The sequence below is a fragment of the Leuciscus leuciscus genome, assembly GCF_965113295.1.
Source record: "Leuciscus leuciscus genome assembly, chromosome: 20".
Taxonomy (NCBI): domain Eukaryota; kingdom Metazoa; phylum Chordata; class Actinopteri; order Cypriniformes; family Leuciscidae; genus Leuciscus; species Leuciscus leuciscus.
The window spans coordinates 18,318,257-18,335,610 of NC_138744.1; the positions used below are offsets into that span (position 1 = coordinate 18,318,257).

General features: G+C 37.7%; 3 protein-coding genes across 10 annotated transcripts in view; 2 read left to right on the forward strand and 1 right to left on the reverse strand.

The window, feature by feature from the left end:
• The window catches only part of grik5 (glutamate receptor, ionotropic, kainate 5), a 74,406-nt gene extending 66,282 nt beyond the window's left edge, over positions 1 to 8,124 (forward strand). The window contains exons 16-22 of the mRNA XM_082149091.1: positions 831 to 940; positions 1,105 to 1,278; positions 1,416 to 1,581; positions 3,035 to 3,260; positions 5,055 to 5,183; positions 5,969 to 6,135; positions 6,774 to 8,124. Of these exons, the coding sequence (XP_082005217.1) occupies positions 831 to 940; positions 1,105 to 1,278; positions 1,416 to 1,581; positions 3,035 to 3,260; positions 5,055 to 5,183; positions 5,969 to 6,135; positions 6,774 to 7,379 (1,578 nt within the window). The 3' untranslated portion in view covers positions 7,380 to 8,124. The remainder of the gene's footprint in view (positions 1 to 830; positions 941 to 1,104; positions 1,279 to 1,415; positions 1,582 to 3,034; positions 3,261 to 5,054; positions 5,184 to 5,968; positions 6,136 to 6,773) is intronic.
• A 203-nt stretch (positions 8,125 to 8,327) lies between these two features.
• LOC309483316 (myelin protein P0-like) lies at positions 8,328 to 13,824 on the reverse strand. The gene is made up of 6 exons (XM_082149084.1): positions 13,635 to 13,824; positions 12,523 to 12,885; positions 10,537 to 10,645; positions 10,095 to 10,120; positions 9,582 to 9,613; positions 8,328 to 9,424 (listed from the first exon to the last, which is right to left on the reverse strand). Exons 1-6 carry the CDS (start codon positions 13,690 to 13,692, stop codon positions 9,200 to 9,202), a joined length of 813 nt encoding a protein of 270 aa, XP_082005210.1. The 5' UTR covers positions 13,693 to 13,824; the 3' UTR covers positions 8,328 to 9,199.
• Positions 13,825 to 14,998: 1,174 nt separating this feature from the next.
• The window catches only part of LOC309483302 (cell adhesion molecule CEACAM16-like), a 58,726-nt gene continuing 56,370 nt past the window's right edge, over positions 14,999 to 17,354 (forward strand). For all 8 annotated transcript variants that reach the window (XR_014200535.1, XM_082149052.1, XM_082149050.1 and 5 more), the window contains exons 1-2: positions 14,999 to 15,096; positions 15,305 to 15,625. Coding sequence is in view for 7 of the 8 variants with exons in the window: in XM_082149052.1 (XP_082005178.1) it covers positions 15,048 to 15,096; positions 15,305 to 15,625 (370 nt within the window). In the remaining variant the exon portion in view is untranslated. The remainder of the gene's footprint in view (positions 15,097 to 15,304; positions 15,626 to 17,354) is intronic.

Consider the following 17,354-nt stretch of genomic DNA (forward strand, 5'->3'; position numbering starts at 1 on the left):
ACTGATTTCAGGTTTTAATACCCTTAGAGAGACCAATTGTGTTATAAGCAAAACCTGACCCACACTCACTCAAACAGAAAACTGGTTAGTGAAATATTGGCTATATGTCTTTACTTAGTTGGTAAACACTAAACCACAAGTTCTGCTTTTGATGGAAGAATATTAAAAATCCATTTCTGGTGACTCTGTTGTGCCGTTTTGACCAATAGCGCCATCTTGCGTCCGGAGTAAAACATGCAAGATTAAACCATTTGAATGAACTGAGAGGATGAGAATCATGAGATGATACATGTAACACACTCGAGGAATAACACTAACTCCAGAACGTGTTGGAATCAAGGTTCTTTACTGTCTCACACTGAAACTGAAATTACAAAACATGAACAGCACATGAGATGACGTTGCTCATGCAGGCACATGGTAACACATAATAACAAATGCGCTTGCATCTCCTCGATTTCCTTTGATCCATTCATGTCTAACTGACACCATAAACTTCACAATAATAGACATTAACAAACAAGCACATTTCTGTTTTCGTCTTAAAGACAGAGTGCATCAATATCAAAGACACCTTCTCACATATAATTACGGATTGATCTGATTAACACTCTATATTGTGCGATTCACCGCTGTTACAGCATATTTAACTTATGCCTTACTCCTTCACCTCACACAACAGTTTGTGCATGTATTTGATATGTAACACTGCATTTACTTAATAAATTAACACTTAAATGTAATTAATAGAGTGAATATTCATTATTTCTGCCACTTTCCTTCCTTCAGTTGCATTCATTTACCTCTTTTTCTCTTCCACTGTCTCTCAGGGTAGGAAGCCAGGTTATTTCTCCTTCCTGGATCCCTTCTCACCGGCTGTTTGGCTCTTCATGCTGCTGGCTTACCTTGCTGTCAGCTGTGTGCTTTTTCTTTCTGCTAGGTACACACACCAACACACTCAAAATCTGCTAACGATCATGGTCTTAATCAGTGTGTTTGTCTTGTTATCCGTTAAAAATATCCTACCCTTTATAGTATAGTGAAGATTTGCTAGATATACATGCTAGATTTTTCTCTCCCTATGTGTGTGTGTATTTGTGTCAGGTTGAGTCCGTACGAATGGTATAACCCTCACCCGTGTCTGCGTGAGCGCAAAGACCTGCTGGAAAATCAGTACACGCTCGGAAACAGCCTGTGGTTTCCTGTCGGGGGCTTCATGCAGCAGGGGTCAGAGATCATGCCCCGAGCCCTATCCACACGCTGTGTTAGTGGGGTCTGGTGAGTTTGAGCGTGTGCTGGGGCTCCATATGTGTTGATGTTCATTTTAACAGAGTCAATGGACACATTACACAGCACAGCTATGGGCTTTTTGTACTCTGCTTCCATCATTTATGATCTCTCTCTCTTTCTTTTAGGTGGGCATTCACTCTTATAATAATCTCCTCATACACAGCGAATCTGGCTGCTTTTCTGACAGTGCAGAGAATGGAAGTGCCAATCGAATCGCCCGATGACCTGGCTGATCAAACCAATATACAATACGGCACCATTCATGGAGGAAGCACCATGACCTTTTTTATGGTACAAATCATTTGATACTAATATTTAAGTGTATACACATCTATAGGGACAGAAATATGAACACATGCTAGCTTGCACATGTGAATGTTTATTCATATGTGAATCATACACGAGTATACATTTCATTAACTTAGTGTTTTTATGCATTTTTACATTTATTCCAAAATAATAACTAAAGGCAGTAGCAATTTAAACAATATATTTTATTTGTTCTTTTTCATCAACTTATTTTCCTCAGTCATCAAGCTCGATAAACACTGGTCACAGACACCAAAATGTACCTTTAATTTCAAGCTGATTGCTCACTAAACCCCCTCAAAAGTAGACCCCACCCCACAGTCATCATATTTTCAGGCCATTACAAGTTTGATTTTGACGTGACATAAAGCGATGATATTTTAAGTGGCTGAGTTGTTGGTTACTTTTTAATTAGTCCTCCCATTAACACCATCATTTTGTTAATTTAGACTTATTTGTGAATGTGCACGAAAACAAGAGGCGGGATTTATTGCTCGAACCAATCATATCCATAGTGCGATAGAAAAGAACATTTCAGTAACCACACTGGTAACTTCTTTAACAAAGTAACATCTTACAAGCCTAGAGAAGTCATTCAACTCATGTGATATTTAGAAGGAAAAATATTGATTAATACCTTAATTATAATCACTCATTACATATACATTGAAGCAGCTGTTTATTCCAAAATCCACACCCTTCAATTTTTATTTTTTGTTTTATTATTTTCCAATTTTTAAGGAGGCACTGCCTCCCTTGCCTCCTCAGAGGAAACTCTCCTGAAATATATGCATTGATGAATCGTTCGCAACAAGATCTATAACAAGCATTTAGAAAATAGATAGGGTGGATTTTAATTTCATGTCGACTTCGAAAAATCTTTATTGATGTAATAAGAAAATTAAATTGACAATATTTATAAAATGTAAAAAAAAATTGTAAAAATGTACTAGTCCATAAGGTTGTAAAATTAGCCTTAATTAAGTCCAAATCTCCAGTTTTCTCCAAAAGATTTTGTGTGGGATACAAGTTTATCTAATAGGTGTAAGCAAAGAAACTTGAGATTTGTGCCTCTAATGTTTTATGCATCTCCTTTCACTGAACATCTGTTGAAAAGGGAAAACGTGTTTAAATATTTTTAGGCTCAAATTTGTACCATATTCATTGAAAGTGCCAGTAGGCATATATTTGCATCTGTGTATGGATGGGCTTTGTGTCTCTTGTTAATTTTCTTGTTGGTTTTTCGTGTAGAATACTCTTAGCTTAATGACTGTGTATTTTCTTATCAGGTTTTTGTTTGCTCAAGTGTTTTCACCATCTGTGTGTGTGTGTCTCACTGTTTTCTTTCTGTTTGTTATTGTGCATGTCAAATAGAGTTTAAATGTTTATTTATGATGTATAAACTGATGAAACATCCTCTCCTCCCCTCTCTCAGAACTCCCGTTATCAAACGTATCAGCGGATGTGGAACTATATGTATTCTAAGCAGCCCAGTGTCTTTGTGAAGAGCACAGAGGAGGGCATTGCACGAGTCTTGAACTCGAAATATGCCTTCCTCCTTGAGAGCACCATGAACGAGTACCACCGCAGCCTCAACTGCAACCTCACCCAGATCGGAGGCCTGCTGGACACCAAGGGTTATGGCATCGGCATGCCTCTAGGTAAGAGAGAGGATCCCTCAATTAGTCAAATTTAAAGATAAAAGTACACATTTACAATGGAAACCTCACAGGCAATGTAGCAGCAATGTGAATCATGTGGTTTTAAAACCAGAACACCATAATAACTCTTAAAAATGATGTTACCAACATTGTCGAGTAATACATCTTTGACAAAATATAATCCTGCTCACTTTCACTTTGCATACGGTTGTAATCAAAATTATTCAACCCCCATTGCAAATAAGATTTATTGGCAAAATGTACAGACTTTCAGCTGTTTGCAATTAACAAATCAAACAAAAGTAATTAAAATAGCTGAACACAACAAATGTTTCAAGTGGTTTCCCCAAATTCAACTGAAAATGCAACTTTTAATGACTTCTGCAGTCTCAAAATGATTCAACCCCTTCATGGCAAGCATCTTTATACTTAGTAACACCCTTTTGCTGTTATGACCTGCTGCAAATGAGATGTATAACCAGACACCTGCTACTGTTCTTGTGCTTTTGGGTCAGTAGTGATGTATGTCTTGGAGTTCTGGCATGGAAACTGCATGCGTTTAGTACGCGCCTTACTGTGCAAGCTGAAACCTCAGTGCCTGTTGTCACCAAGTCTTGCTGCAGGTCTTTTGCAGTCACTCAAGGGTTTTTCTGAATCTGCCTTCTCAGAAATCTGGTTGCAGCCATTGATAGCTTCCTTTTTCTGCCCCGTCCAGGTAGTGCAACCACTGTTCCTTTAACTTTGAACTTGCAAACTGTGCTTCCAACGGTGTCTCTAGGAACATTTAGTTTGCTTTGCTATCTTTTTGAATGCTGTTCCTTGTTTGTGAAGGGTGATGATATCTTCTCTTAACTTTTTAAGTTTTGGACTTAGCCATATTTCTAACATGCAGTCAAACGTGACACTCAACAAACCTAGCCAGTTTAGATATTTCATGTGTTCTAGCTCAAGCACACCTGGTGCAACTGATGAAGCCCTTGATTAGCTGCATTAAGTGTGCTTGAGATAACACCCATTTGCAGATTTTTGCTGTTGTGAGGGATTCTATTCCATGGGTTGAATGATTTTGAGACTGCAGAAGTCATTAAAAGTTGAATTGCAAAATTTTGCCATTAAATCTGATTTGCAATGGTGGTTGAATAATTTCGATTGCAACTCCATATACGTCACGTCTACATATTTTTGTCATGACAACTCTCTGAAAGATAGGCATGGTAATGGATATGCCAATGTTATTGTATTTGGTCTTGGCGGAATAGATTTGCTACGCTGCTACTGCAGAGCTAATACACAGAATGCCAATACATTCACAGACATTGCTGTGAGCATGTAAGACATTCTGCTGTGCTGCTGCACATGTAACATACATGAAATTACCCCCCATGAACAACTGCGTAAACGCTGCAGCTTGAATGCTTAGTAAATCACGCCACAAAACTGTTAAACAGAATGCTTAGATTATACTGTTATGATTGCTTATTTAATAAGCAAACCACGCAATATGCACAGAGAAGTGGAGTAAAAGAGTGTTCACTTATCTTAGATGTTGATTTCAGATGCTTTCCGAAAGTGCGCTGCAGACTGCTCACAGCAAACTACCAGTAATTATATAAGCAATGATGAAGAAATATTTAAGATTCTGCACTATTTCTAGGTCACTAATAAATTAAGCGAACATTAATCATGTAAACTCATTTGACTGTCATCAGACACACTTGTTTTTAGATGTGTCATGATGTGAATAACTTATTGGCACTTCCTCATGCTAGACATCTGCATTATTCCGTCTCCCAGGTTCTCCTTTCAGAGATGAAATCAGTCTGGCAGTGCTGCAGTTGCAGGAGAATAACAGGTTGGAGATCCTGAAGAGAAGATGGTGGGAGGGAGGGCAGTGTCCCAAAGAGGAAGACCACCGTGCCAAAGGCATGAACCTCTTCTGCACCTCAACGCAATAATTTCCCACAGACACATCCCTACTGAAATATCCAGTTGGTACTGGTAGCTGTGTTCAGAACATGTTAATTGGTCAAAAAGCATTGTTGCAAAAAACAGCTGGTAGTTCCAAAATCCAGCGGGGGGCTAGTTTGTTTCTGGTCCAATATGAGCTTAAACCAGCTCATAACCAGCTAGAAACCAGCTACCATGTTCCAAAACACAGGGGTTTCACACACCCACTGTAGCTGTCGAATGCAAACAGTTTTGTGTGTGTTTTGTGACAGTTCTTTTCTTCCATATTTTGACGTACATCCTAGTGAAACGGGTTCTTGAAAAAGAAAAAATGTAGGACAGGCACTTGATTGGTTGCTGATTAGATTGAGTCAGATCTGAATGTGAGCTTAAAGTCGACTGTGTGAAAGAGGCGGGGTTTAAACAGACTAAATGTTTGGAGAAGTCTGGCATACGTCACTATAGAGAGGTCTGTCATTTTCTGAATGTCAAGTGACATTTTTATATAAAATATTTAAAAAAAAAATTTTTTAAATAGAGAGAGGTCTGTCATTTTCAGAATGTCAAGTGACATTTTAATATAAAGTATAAAATTGTAATTTTTTTTAAATACATGGATGAATTGTTCACAATAATAGGGAAAATATGGTGAATTTCCATTTTGTGCCGACTTTAATAATGTATATTTAATATTTCTATGTCTGTGATGAAATATTGTCATAGATGCAGATTGTTTAAAAGTGTTTAATTCACTGTTGCAGGTCTTGGCATGGAGAACATTGGCGGTATATTTGTGGTGTTAATCTGTGGCCTGATTATTGCTGTGTTTGTGGCTGTGATGGAGTTTGTGTGGTCCACACGCCGATCAGCTGAAACAGACGAGGTACGGCCTCTCTCCTGCGACCGCCAATATCACAGTCACACTACAGTAGGTTACCAAAGCAACCCGCCGACTCCTCGCGTTAGTGTGTGTTGTAGTGAAGTCGAAGTCAGTGGTTGTCACGGTGTGCATGTCTACTTGTGTAATATACTGTAGTTCTGTGATATTCATGTATATGCACTGCCAGACAAAAATGTTGAAATAATTAAGAATTTTTTATGTTTTTGAAAGTTGTCTCTTATGCTTAACAAGGGTTGTTTTTTTAATCAAAATGCACTATCAACAGTAATATTTTTACCATTTTAAATAATTGTTTTCTATTGTAATATATTTTAATATTTTTTTCATGTGATGACAATGCTGGATTTTCATAAACATTTCTTAATATCAGTATTTGCTGCTTAATATTTTTGTGAAATCAATTATACATTTCCTCAGGATTCTTTGATGAATAGAAAGTTCAAAAGAACAGCACTGTCACTTTTAATCAATTTAATGCATCCTTGCTGAATACATTTTTTTTTTGAGTATAAGAGTGCTATTTCAAAAACATTAAAAATCTTTTTTATTCCAAACTTTTGACCAGTAGAGTATATATGTACATATGTATCTGTGATTTATACTTCTGTGATATATATTGATCTTCTTTTGTTCAAGCCTTTAATATATATATTTTCAATATTCAGGTGTCCGTATGTCAGGAGATGTTGACAGAATTCCGTAACGCTGTTTCCTGCAAGAAAAGTTCTCGTTTGCGCCGCCGCCGCCCCCTGTCCAGCTCTCTGGCCCTTCGGCACCCCACCCGCATCACTTTAGGGGCCCCGCGGCCCCTGCGCCTTGTCAGAGAGATGCGCCTTAGCAACGGAAAGCTCTACAGCGGTACGGGACCTCTGACGGGAAGCTCAGGGCCAGGAGGAGGCCCCTCAGACATGGGCCCCGGGCCCCAGCGACTCCTAGAGGACCCGTTAGGTGCCAACAGCACCCCCTCAGTGGCCCTGGGACCGCCCGCAGTGACAGTGCCTCTGCCGCGAGGCTGCACTCACGTGCGCATTTGCCAGGAGTGCCGGCGTATCCAGAGTCTCCGCACAACCTCTTGTACACGAATCCCTCCCTCCTCAGCCCCTCTGCCTCGCCTGGCTCCGCCCCCTCCTCACTCATCCTCCAATACAGACAGTGAAGGGGGAGGCGGGCTAAGCCCATGCCGGATAGGACACTCCCCACCGGCAAAAGGCTGCACTTTACCGCCACCTCAGTCTAGCAACAACACAGACCTAATGGGAGAGCAGAAATGAGGAAAAAAATGAGACTGTCAAAAGGGGAGACAAAAGTATGACACATTTCTGCAATATTTGCCCCCTTGTTCAAAATCATAGACATATGCGCTTTCCATCTTTTCCTTGGTACGACAGAATTATCCTTTTCTTTTGGATAGCCATGTGTCATATCAAGTATTCTTTTGTACTATTGAACGATGTACTATAACAGTGACCATGTCTGAAGTAACCTTGAAAATGAGTTAAGATTGTCCGCCTCAGTCTGAGGATTTAGAAGATATTAAACTTCCCCTGTGATTCTGATCTTCAGGCGGCACACAGACGTCTGCTTGACTTCAGAGGCAGACTGTGGCACAGACTCTCCTTCCCTTCCCTGACTGAATTCTCTCTATGTTACCATAGAGGTCACACACAGGAAGTAGCACAGAGACGCTCTCGTCTGAACGTCATTCTCTCAATGACACCGTTACAGATCAGAGCCAGACCGCGACAGAATGAGAGCACACACGTTAATGGAGGACAATGACGCTTGTTAATTAAAAAAAAGTTGTTAATTAAAGATATTCTAAACAGATATTCATACTTTTCTGTACTATACTTATTTTTAAATTCACTGTCTGTGTAATTTAATTCTGGGGTTGTGTTGTCTGAATTGGAAATTAAAAATAGAGATACTTTATTGATACCGAGGAGATCAACTCTGACTGAATATGTATGTTACTGGAAATGAGGAGCTGTTTGTTCATTAAAACATGGACTTTGATCTGTCTGTAAGAACTTGTGAGATCACACCACATACCTCAACACATATTTTCACACGCTGCATTTACCACAGATCAGTGTTTTTAGAAACAGAAAGTCAGACATCCGTTTTTGTGGTTCAACTTACATTTGTACATTTTCCCGCACACATCACATGCACTGAAAAATGACTGATGAAAGAAGGAAGGAAATAGCAGAATCACATATGTTCAAAAAGGTCAAAGAAACTTTTTTATTTTTTATTTTAAAATACAAATGTGAATTGCATTATAAAATGATGCTTATTTACATAAATATTAGATCAGAGGATATTTTAAGTGAATGCATTAAGGTCAAGGGGGTCAGTTTTAGGAGTTGAGGGGCTTCCACATGTTATGTTAAAACTGTAGATTGACAAAGAAACTCATTTGGAATAAAAAAATAAATTAATTTGTCTTTAACAACATGCATTTTTCAACAACAAAAATATTACTCTCAACCCTAATGCTGTGTAGAGACTGGGTTTTGTTTTTCTGCTTTCTGCAGACAATTTTGTTCTTCTAAATCGAAATCAAAGCCAAGAAAGGGATAAAAATACATATGTCTTGTAATAAGCACATTTCTTTCGTTTTAAGAAGATTTTTGACTTTTGCATAGACCACACCAAATCAAGTCTACCTAAAAAGATAACAGGCACTCTTTTTACCAAAACACTGTCAGTGTCAGTTTTTGGGCCATTTTGGCAGAATAACAATTAAGGCCTGTTTACACAAAGAACAATAACTATATTAGTGCTACACCAATGGATGATAAAGTTTTGTTTATTTCAGTTGCATGCTGCAGTTATGCCGTCTGTCGCTTTAAATGCTCAAGGTGGCTGGATTCTAAGGGGCTGTCAATGTTTTTTTAAATCATTTATCAGCTGAAAAAATGTTAAAGTGATCTTAAAGTGATTCCAGTGATATTGTTCCTCTGTGGTTATCATTATAGCTCATGGTGTGGTTGTGTGGACTTACTTGTTAGAATTAGAATGATCATTAACTTTATAGTTAGTTATCGTCATTGGTATGATCAGCCCTTTATTGTCTCTATACTGTTCAAACACCTAATTCTTCAATAGAAACCTGCAGTGGATGTGACTTTTGTACTCTTTTTTCCACCTGTGCATACACAGTTTCCTGCTCTTCTGTGTGGACACCTAAAGCCGTCTGATTGGCTGAGGCTCGCAGTGATGTTAAGCGACTACTGAAGCAAACCGTAGCGTATTCAATTTCCCCTGATGGTGAGGTGCTTCTGTTGACTTTGCCCGTTTGTGTGACATCCTAATACATGGGTGAAGAGAAGTTTAGTCATTTACAGAAGCCTGTGGCCTATTTGGCACTTGTGAAATACCATATGACTTGAGATTCAGGATTGATTACGTCTCTCTCTAGATAATTTTTTTCTCCCACAGTCATTCTTAACAGCAGGTATTCTCACCTGTTTTAGGTCATCAGGGCTCTGAGTTGTATCTAGTAAAGAGGTAAAACACTGGTCAAATAGCAGAATGATTTCAAAGTATAGGAATGGAGTGAGAATTATACAGGTGTGACTTGAAGTGCAAAAGTAATTGGGAAAGTATAGCACCCCCTATATGGGCCCCCTTGGGCCACGGGACATTTTTTCATTGTTTTTATCTGAAAATCTGTCCCCATTATTTTGAAATCTGTACTTTTAGTTTAAAGTCTGTACTCACCGGTTTTTAAGCCATGCTCTCAACTTTGCAAGTTGTACATAAACTGCACCCACAGATTTGTATGGTTAAATAATTACGTTTAAAATCGGTTCCTATTTACATTTAATCATTTAGAAGACACATTTCCAGCATCTTACAAATAAGAAACATCACAAGCAATTAATCAAGAAAGAATCGGCGATATGTGCAGTTTAACACTGAGCAATTCCTTTAAAAAGAGAGATTTTAATCAACCCATTCTTGAAGTTTATACTTACAATTTGCGGAAGTGCTGCCGACTCTTCTGCCATGTGTTGCAATATATAAAAAGAGAAATGTTAAAGGTCTTTTAACATCCACTTCCTTATTTAATATCACTATGTCCTTTTTTAGTTCCAGGTTTGGCAAAGATAAACAAGATAATGGGGTACATTGCGTTTTGCATAAGAATAAAATGTCTAATGCTGGCACAATTTCTTGGTTTTACCTGTAGTATGCATACGGATCAAAAATGTAATAAATATTTATATACTGTATAAAATAATTTAATCAAAAATTGGGCAGCTTTTGAAAACAGATTTGTTTATTTCAAAAATGTGTGCGCTAAAAGCTCTGTTTTTTGCTCTGCTTGTTGGCTGTTGGCATGAATCTGTCATAATTCAGTGTAGATCCATGACATTACAAATTAAGAAATTGCTAAATGCAGTTTTAGTCACATACCGTCTGTTGATCAGGAACAAATACCCCACAGCAGCTGTAATCACAGTGATGAACACAACAGCAGTCGCAATCCCTACAGCCTCAGCGATGGACAGAACAGGAGGACTGCCTGTGGACAGACAATCAGGAGGGAGATCGTAATAAACCAGCAATTTAGCAAATCAGTGGGTTTTGAAACAGCATTCATGACTGTAATGCACACTTTCTATTTTTCATTCTCATTTTTTGATTTCATTCATTTTATTGAGTGATATAAGCAGACGTATCACTGCCGGATCACTGCTTATAAAACGGTTAGTTCCAATCCTTGATTCTGATTGGTCAATAGCTGTGCTTTATTCACGATAAAACACGGCTATGACCGCTTCACCCAACTGTTCTATGTATCACCACACAACACCCCTAGCAACCACTCTTAGTACATGTTTGATCTCATTGATATTGTTCATTGAAGCTGAGAGATTGAGTAAGCGAGTGTACCTGCATTTACAGTAGATATAGCATTTTCCTTCAGGTCAGTCATATTCATAATTTAAAAAAATATATATGTTTGAATGTCCGCTGCGATATCTTGTCCTTTTAACAGTTAGCAGCTAAGGGTTTTTTCCGTGCCCATACTAACTTAGTCATCTGTCAGTTGCGTCTTCCTTCTCCGTGTTCACAAGTTTGATTCCTTTCAATGTAAAAGTCTTCTCTGACTGACTCACTCATAAAGACGGTCTTTGCCGCCATCTATTGGCGAAATAATGTATGTAACTTTTGTTGCTGTTTACGGTCAGGGACTATTTTTTCCAGCGGAAGGAAGGCTTTTAGTGATTTTACTTCATAAAAGTTGCATAGATACATGTTTTTCGGCTTTAATAGTTGTATTGTGTGGTAAACGTTTTATAAAAGCAATAAGGTACTCGAGACAAGTGCTGTATCGTGAATAAGTAACGGCTGAAGGGGTTGCAGGCAACCCTAACAACGCCCTTCAGCCGTTAGCAGCTAACGTTACTTATTCACGATACAGCACAGCCTCTCGACTCGTACCTTATTGCTTGCTTACTTATACTTATGGATAGGGGGTTGTTCTAAATTACTCACTTAAAGTATTAAACTTATGCCGAGTCATGCCACACCATTTGTAATAGCAAGATGATACCTATAATTGTGCCACTTTTTCAAGGGAGGTGCACAATTACTTGTCACAGAAACCAGACTTATTTTTTGCAATGAAATAGATGATCAAATCCATAGATTTGACTGCATAAACCCGAGCTCTGTCTATATCTCAGAGGCTGTGATTGGCTACACCCTAACAACAGGATAGCAATGCGGACAATACGCTGATTTCACGCAGCCGCCATTTTGAAATCGAAAGTGAGGCTCCGGTGGGAAGAACCCCGGAAGTAAAGATAAACAACAATGCCTTGGATTACCAACCTGAAGCTGCTGCCGCGATTTACACTGTTGGATGTTAATATCCAATATAGGATATGTATATAGATCATTCCTGCTTCTTTTTTTACATTCTGAATTATATATAAAAAATATTTTTTATTTATAAATGAATTTCACTGTATATAGTCTAAAGTATTAAAGAAATGTATGTACATTTTTAGAATTGACACAACATCATTAAACACAACAATACGCCATCGCATTCACGACTCTCCTGTGATTAAAGGCGACACTTCCGGTTTTCTTCCCACCGGAGCCTCGCTTTCGATTTCAAAATAAAGGCTGCGTGAAATCAGCGTATACCATGGCATCAGGAACTATTACAGCAGAGGCCAACTCAAATCACCACCTCTCGGTCTGGAATACTCAAACACAGACAACCGGAGTGATTCAAACTGAAATTTGACCCCCACCAGATTACAGTATTTCAGTCCTCAGTCCCCAGAATGGTTATAGGTTTAGTTGTAGAGGTGGATGTAGAGACAACAGAGTTTTGACAGAAGTTGGTAATTTCATTGGTAATTTCAATGGACCGTTACACACCTTCTATGACTGTAAGAGTGGTTTGTCCTTTAAAACTGCCGCTAGGGAAGGTTGTGTAGTCACAGCTGTAAACTCCCTGATCACTCATCCTCACGTCTCTGATGATGATGGAGGCGTCATAGATCAGAGTTAAGTTTGTACTGAAGCTGACTCGGTCTTTCAGAAATGTGTCATGCAGAAAAAGGCCATGGTTCATATTAAAGATCATGATTTCATATGTATTGGACTGATTATGCCATGTCCACTGTACTTGAGATATTGTGTCCTTTGTGTTTCCATGGATGTATTGGCACATCAGTGTGACATCATGACCCTGGTTCCCAGTAACCTCAAGATGGGTGAAAACTTTCTGTCCATGCAGTACTGGTGGAGAGAGAGAGAGAGAGAGAGAGAGAGAGAGAGAGAGAGAGAGAGAGAGAGAGAGAGAGAGAGAGAGAGAGAGAGAGAGAGAGAGAGAGAGAGAGAGAGAGAGAGAGAGAGAGAGAGAGAGAGAGAGAGAGAGAGAGAGAGAGAGAGAGAGAGAGAGAGAGAGAGAGAGAGAGAGAGAGAGAGAGAGAGAGAGAGAGAGAGAGAGAGAGAGAGAGAAATCTTTATTATAATGTATGTTTGCTAATTTTAAGAAAGTCTGTCTACACAGGAAATGTCTCGAGACAACATGACAGGGAATGCTTATTAAAAAAGAAAAAAGGCACAGAAAGAGTTTAGCAGAATCAGTTGTCCTTATTTACTGTACATATGTCTAATATGTTTTAATCATCAATTTATTTTATTTTATTAAGCATTAATATAACATTCTGAGTTATTGTGAAATGTAAAAAAAGGAATAAAACTCCCAAAACCAAATCATCCATGTTTCTTGATTCCTAAATATAAAACTATGTTCAGAGATCTTGACAAATTCAGTTAATAAGTTTATATAAGTTCTGTATGACAACTATGTTAGTGCGAACAAGATTTAGCACAAAGATCATTCCACAAAGGATTTTAACCATCTAGTTTAGCAAAATGTAATGAACAACAACAACAAAAACATTTTCAGCAAATCACATAATTCTATTTCTATAAAATTCTAAAAAACAAAAAACAAATCAGTAAATACAGCACTGACTTACCTGTTAACACAGTGGTACAAGACAGCAGTAAAGGAATAAATACATTATAAGCTTTCATTTCTAAAGTGTGCACCTCGGGTTAACACCAGTCCATCTTATAAAAGAACTTCAAACTGCTCAAAGACATAAAGGGAAGTTAAAACAGCAGTCTAATGCCCTGACCATTTGTAGATAAAGACCTTTTAAAACAGCTGCTGAAAAAAGCAGAAATGTTATGCACAGACATATTTCCTAGCAGCTGCATTTTGCAACCCAAAACATTCTGTGGCTTTTGCTTGTGACTCACTCTGTGGTGTGCACTTTTCCATTTCTAATTATACATTTAATGACCCAATCAAGAAAGAAGAAAATGGCAAATAAATTATTTCATAAGTTTAATTATAAAAACAAAAAAACAAAAAAGATAATCTAAATTATCTTTATGTTTACCTTGCATGGAAATTTTATTGATTTGACATTTTGAACTGCTTATTTATGGACTTTAATCAGTACACATTATTTTATAACACTGTGACCAATCATATTAACCTGAACTTCTATCAAATTTGTATCTTTTTGGCAGACAAATCAAATTAGATTTAACTGAAGTGAATTAGCAATTACCAACTTTATAAGAAAATCAAGAGAATAAACAGCAAAAGTACTGTTTAATATTGACAAATCTGCTCCATATGCTTCATAGACCTTATGGATCAGTACATGTAACCTCCTCATGTTGTGGACAGGCAGTGCTGGTGGTTGTGTTATTTACAGAATATCAATATTTCTCATTTTGATGTTGATTATTACTTGTTAGATTTTGACCAGATCAAGGGTTTACAATTAGCCAAGGAAAATGTTTTGCCTATATCTAGAGAAACTTGAATACTGTATGTTTCAATACTGTATGAAGGCTATAAGATGCATTTTTAGACATCAAGACTCATTGTTACATCTGTCTTTGATTTTCATGTCACAAACAACAAATGAAATGCAATTTATCTTTTGGTGAAATAAATAACTATAAATGGCAAGTAGTGGAGACTGGGGATGACCCATTGAGGTATAAAAATGTTTGCCTATGTTATCTCAAACATTTCATCTTTATCTGCTATAAGTCAAAGTTGTTTTGACATCTACAACTTACCCCTAAATTGTTTATGTAAACTACCACGAAAAGTGTAATTCCTGCAAACAGTAGTAAAGTAAAATAGCGAGACTGAACTTTCTTTAATTTAGATGTTACAGGACTGAAATGATATTTGCTCCTCCACGATCAAATCTGTGACGTGACTCGTGTTAATATCCAGCGCTAGGTGGCGCAGTGAGCTTTACACTCTAAAACGGACGTTTATCATTAACTGAAATTTGATGTAGGCTAAATAGTTCAGATGATTTGAGCTGCAGATCCTGACAGATGAGAGCTCGATCACGATGGTTTCTCATCGTTTATACTGGACGCTGTGGATGTTGTCTTGTTTTGGTGAGACTTTTTAGAAATGAAATAATGCTGTATGTTGAATTTCTGTGTATAAAATAACTATAGTTAGTCCTATTTTGTTTAAATTCAGAAAAATCTATGTCTGCCAGTTCATTAAGCTGTTCTTTTTTTTGTTACCAGTAAAAATAACTACAGTAGTTGGATTAGTTAAGTAATTTAATTGTATTATTTATTTGTCTTTTTTTCTTAGGGCAATATTTCGGTCAAGATCTGCAGTTTCCTGAGCCGGCTAATGGAGCAGTGGGAGAACGCGTGGTGCTCGCCCCTGATAACCCACCCTCCACATCCATTCTTTTAACTCAGTGGGCTTTTACTTCAACTATTATTATTGCAGTCGCGTCTGGTGTAACTACAGTAAACCCCGCATATGAAGGCAGAGTCCGTTTTGACATCAACACTCTCGCTCTGGAGCTGCAGAATCTGACACTGGGTGATTCTGGAATATACAGACTGACTCTAACACTTGCTGCTGGAGGAGCACTTGCAGGAGAAACTTCACTACAAGTGTTCGGTGAGTGTGTTGCTAAAACTTGGTTCAGCATTTTCTGTAAAATAATATCCTGTGTAAATCTTTTACATTAAATTAACAGAAAACTGCCGCTGTCAGTATTTTATTGTTAATTTACTGTTTCCCTTCTGTAATCTACTTTATTATTCCAGTATGCTGGAATAATACCATGCAAGTAAACACATTTCATTTGGAGAAACCGATTTGAACTATTTAAAATTAAAAACTATTATACAGTATTAGTCCTGTGAGATTATTTCATTTGAGTCCACTAAACAAAACATTTCTTAATCAGTGTTGGGTGTAATTCATTACTAAATAATTAATTACTGTAATTTAATTACTTTTCCCTTGAAAAAGTAAAGTAAGGGATTACTCTTAATTTTTCTGTAATTTGATTAAAGTTCCTTCCGATGTAATTGCATTAAATACTGTATAGAACAATTATGTATACAGTCATGTGAAAAAGATAGTGCACCCTTTTGAATTCTATGTTTTACGTATCAGGACATAATAAAAAATCATAGATTTTTAGCAGGTCTGAAAATAAGAGAAATACAACCTCAGATGAACAACAACATGTCATGACATTTCTCTGTGTCATTATTTATTTAACCAAAAATAAAGCTGAAATGGAGAGGCCAATGTGTGACAAACTAAGTACACCCTATGATTTAATTGCTTGTAGAATCACCTTTAGCAGCAATAACTTGAAATAATAATTTTATAAATGACTTTTTCAGTCTCTCACATTGTTGTGGAGGAATTTTGGTCCTCTCTTCTTTACATCGATGCTTTAGTTCATTGATGTTTGTGGACATCTGTTTGTGCACAGCTCTATGAAGGTCCTGCCACAGCATTTCAATCAGGTTGAGGTCTGGACTTTGACTGGGCGTCTGGGCCAGTGCAACACCGTGATTCTATTCCTTTCAGACATACTGTTGTAGATTTGCTGCTGTCGGACAGATGGCCTCTCACCTTTATAAGATTGTCCGGGGCCCGAGTCATCAAGCACGGCATCAGCATCGGCGTCTTCATTTGAGTTTTTTGAGTAAAATCTTTCAGTTGTTATGTGTTTTTTGTTGTTGTTTTTTTTGCAGTTTCTCTGAGCAGTGCACGGTCTGACTTTGGGGTGAATTTGCTGGGACTCCTGGGAAAATTGGCGACTGCCTGAATGTTTTCCACTTGTGAATAATCTTCCACACTATAGAATGATGGAATTCAGATTTTTGGGGAAATGGCCTTGCAACCCTTTCTAGATTGATGGGCAGCAACAATTGCTTCTCTAAGATGATGTCTTTCCTCCTTGGTATTGTTTTAACACACACCTGAATGCTCTAGACTTCCAAAACTTCTGCTTTTTTAGAGTTGGTCACAATCGCTGATGATCAGTTAAAGGCATTTGATTAGCAGCGCCTGACTGCTACATACCCTCTTCATTTGGGTGCACTTAGTTTGTCACACATGGCTTCTCCATTTTGGTCTAGTTTTTGTAAAATATGCCATGACACGTTATAATATGTCATGTGTTGTTTTTCATCTGAGGTAGTATTTATATAATTTTAAGACCTGCCAAGGACCGGATGATTTTTTAATTTGTCCTGATACGTACAACCATAAAATTCAAAAGAGTGTCCTTTCTTTTTCACTTGACTGTAAAACAATAGCGGATTTAACAATCAAAATGTAGAGTCTAATGATAAAATGTATGTTTTAAATGTAATGTTCTCCT

What these genes read in the sequence shown, in the direction of transcription:
- LOC309483316 (XM_082149084.1), bottom strand. Translation starts at nt 13,692, where the DNA reads ATGAAAGCTTATAATGTATTTATTCCTTTACTGCTGTCTTGTACCACT. An exon ending in CACTCTTACAGTCATAGAAG is followed by an intron (nt 10,646 to 12,522) that starts GTGTGTAACGGT and finishes GTCTGTCCACAG; the next exon opens with GCAGTCCTCCTGTTCTGTCC. An exon ending in CGGCAGCACTTCCGCAAATT is followed by an intron (nt 9,614 to 10,094) that starts GTAAGTATAAAC and finishes CCTCTTTACTAG; the next exon opens with ATACAACTCAGAGCCCTGAT.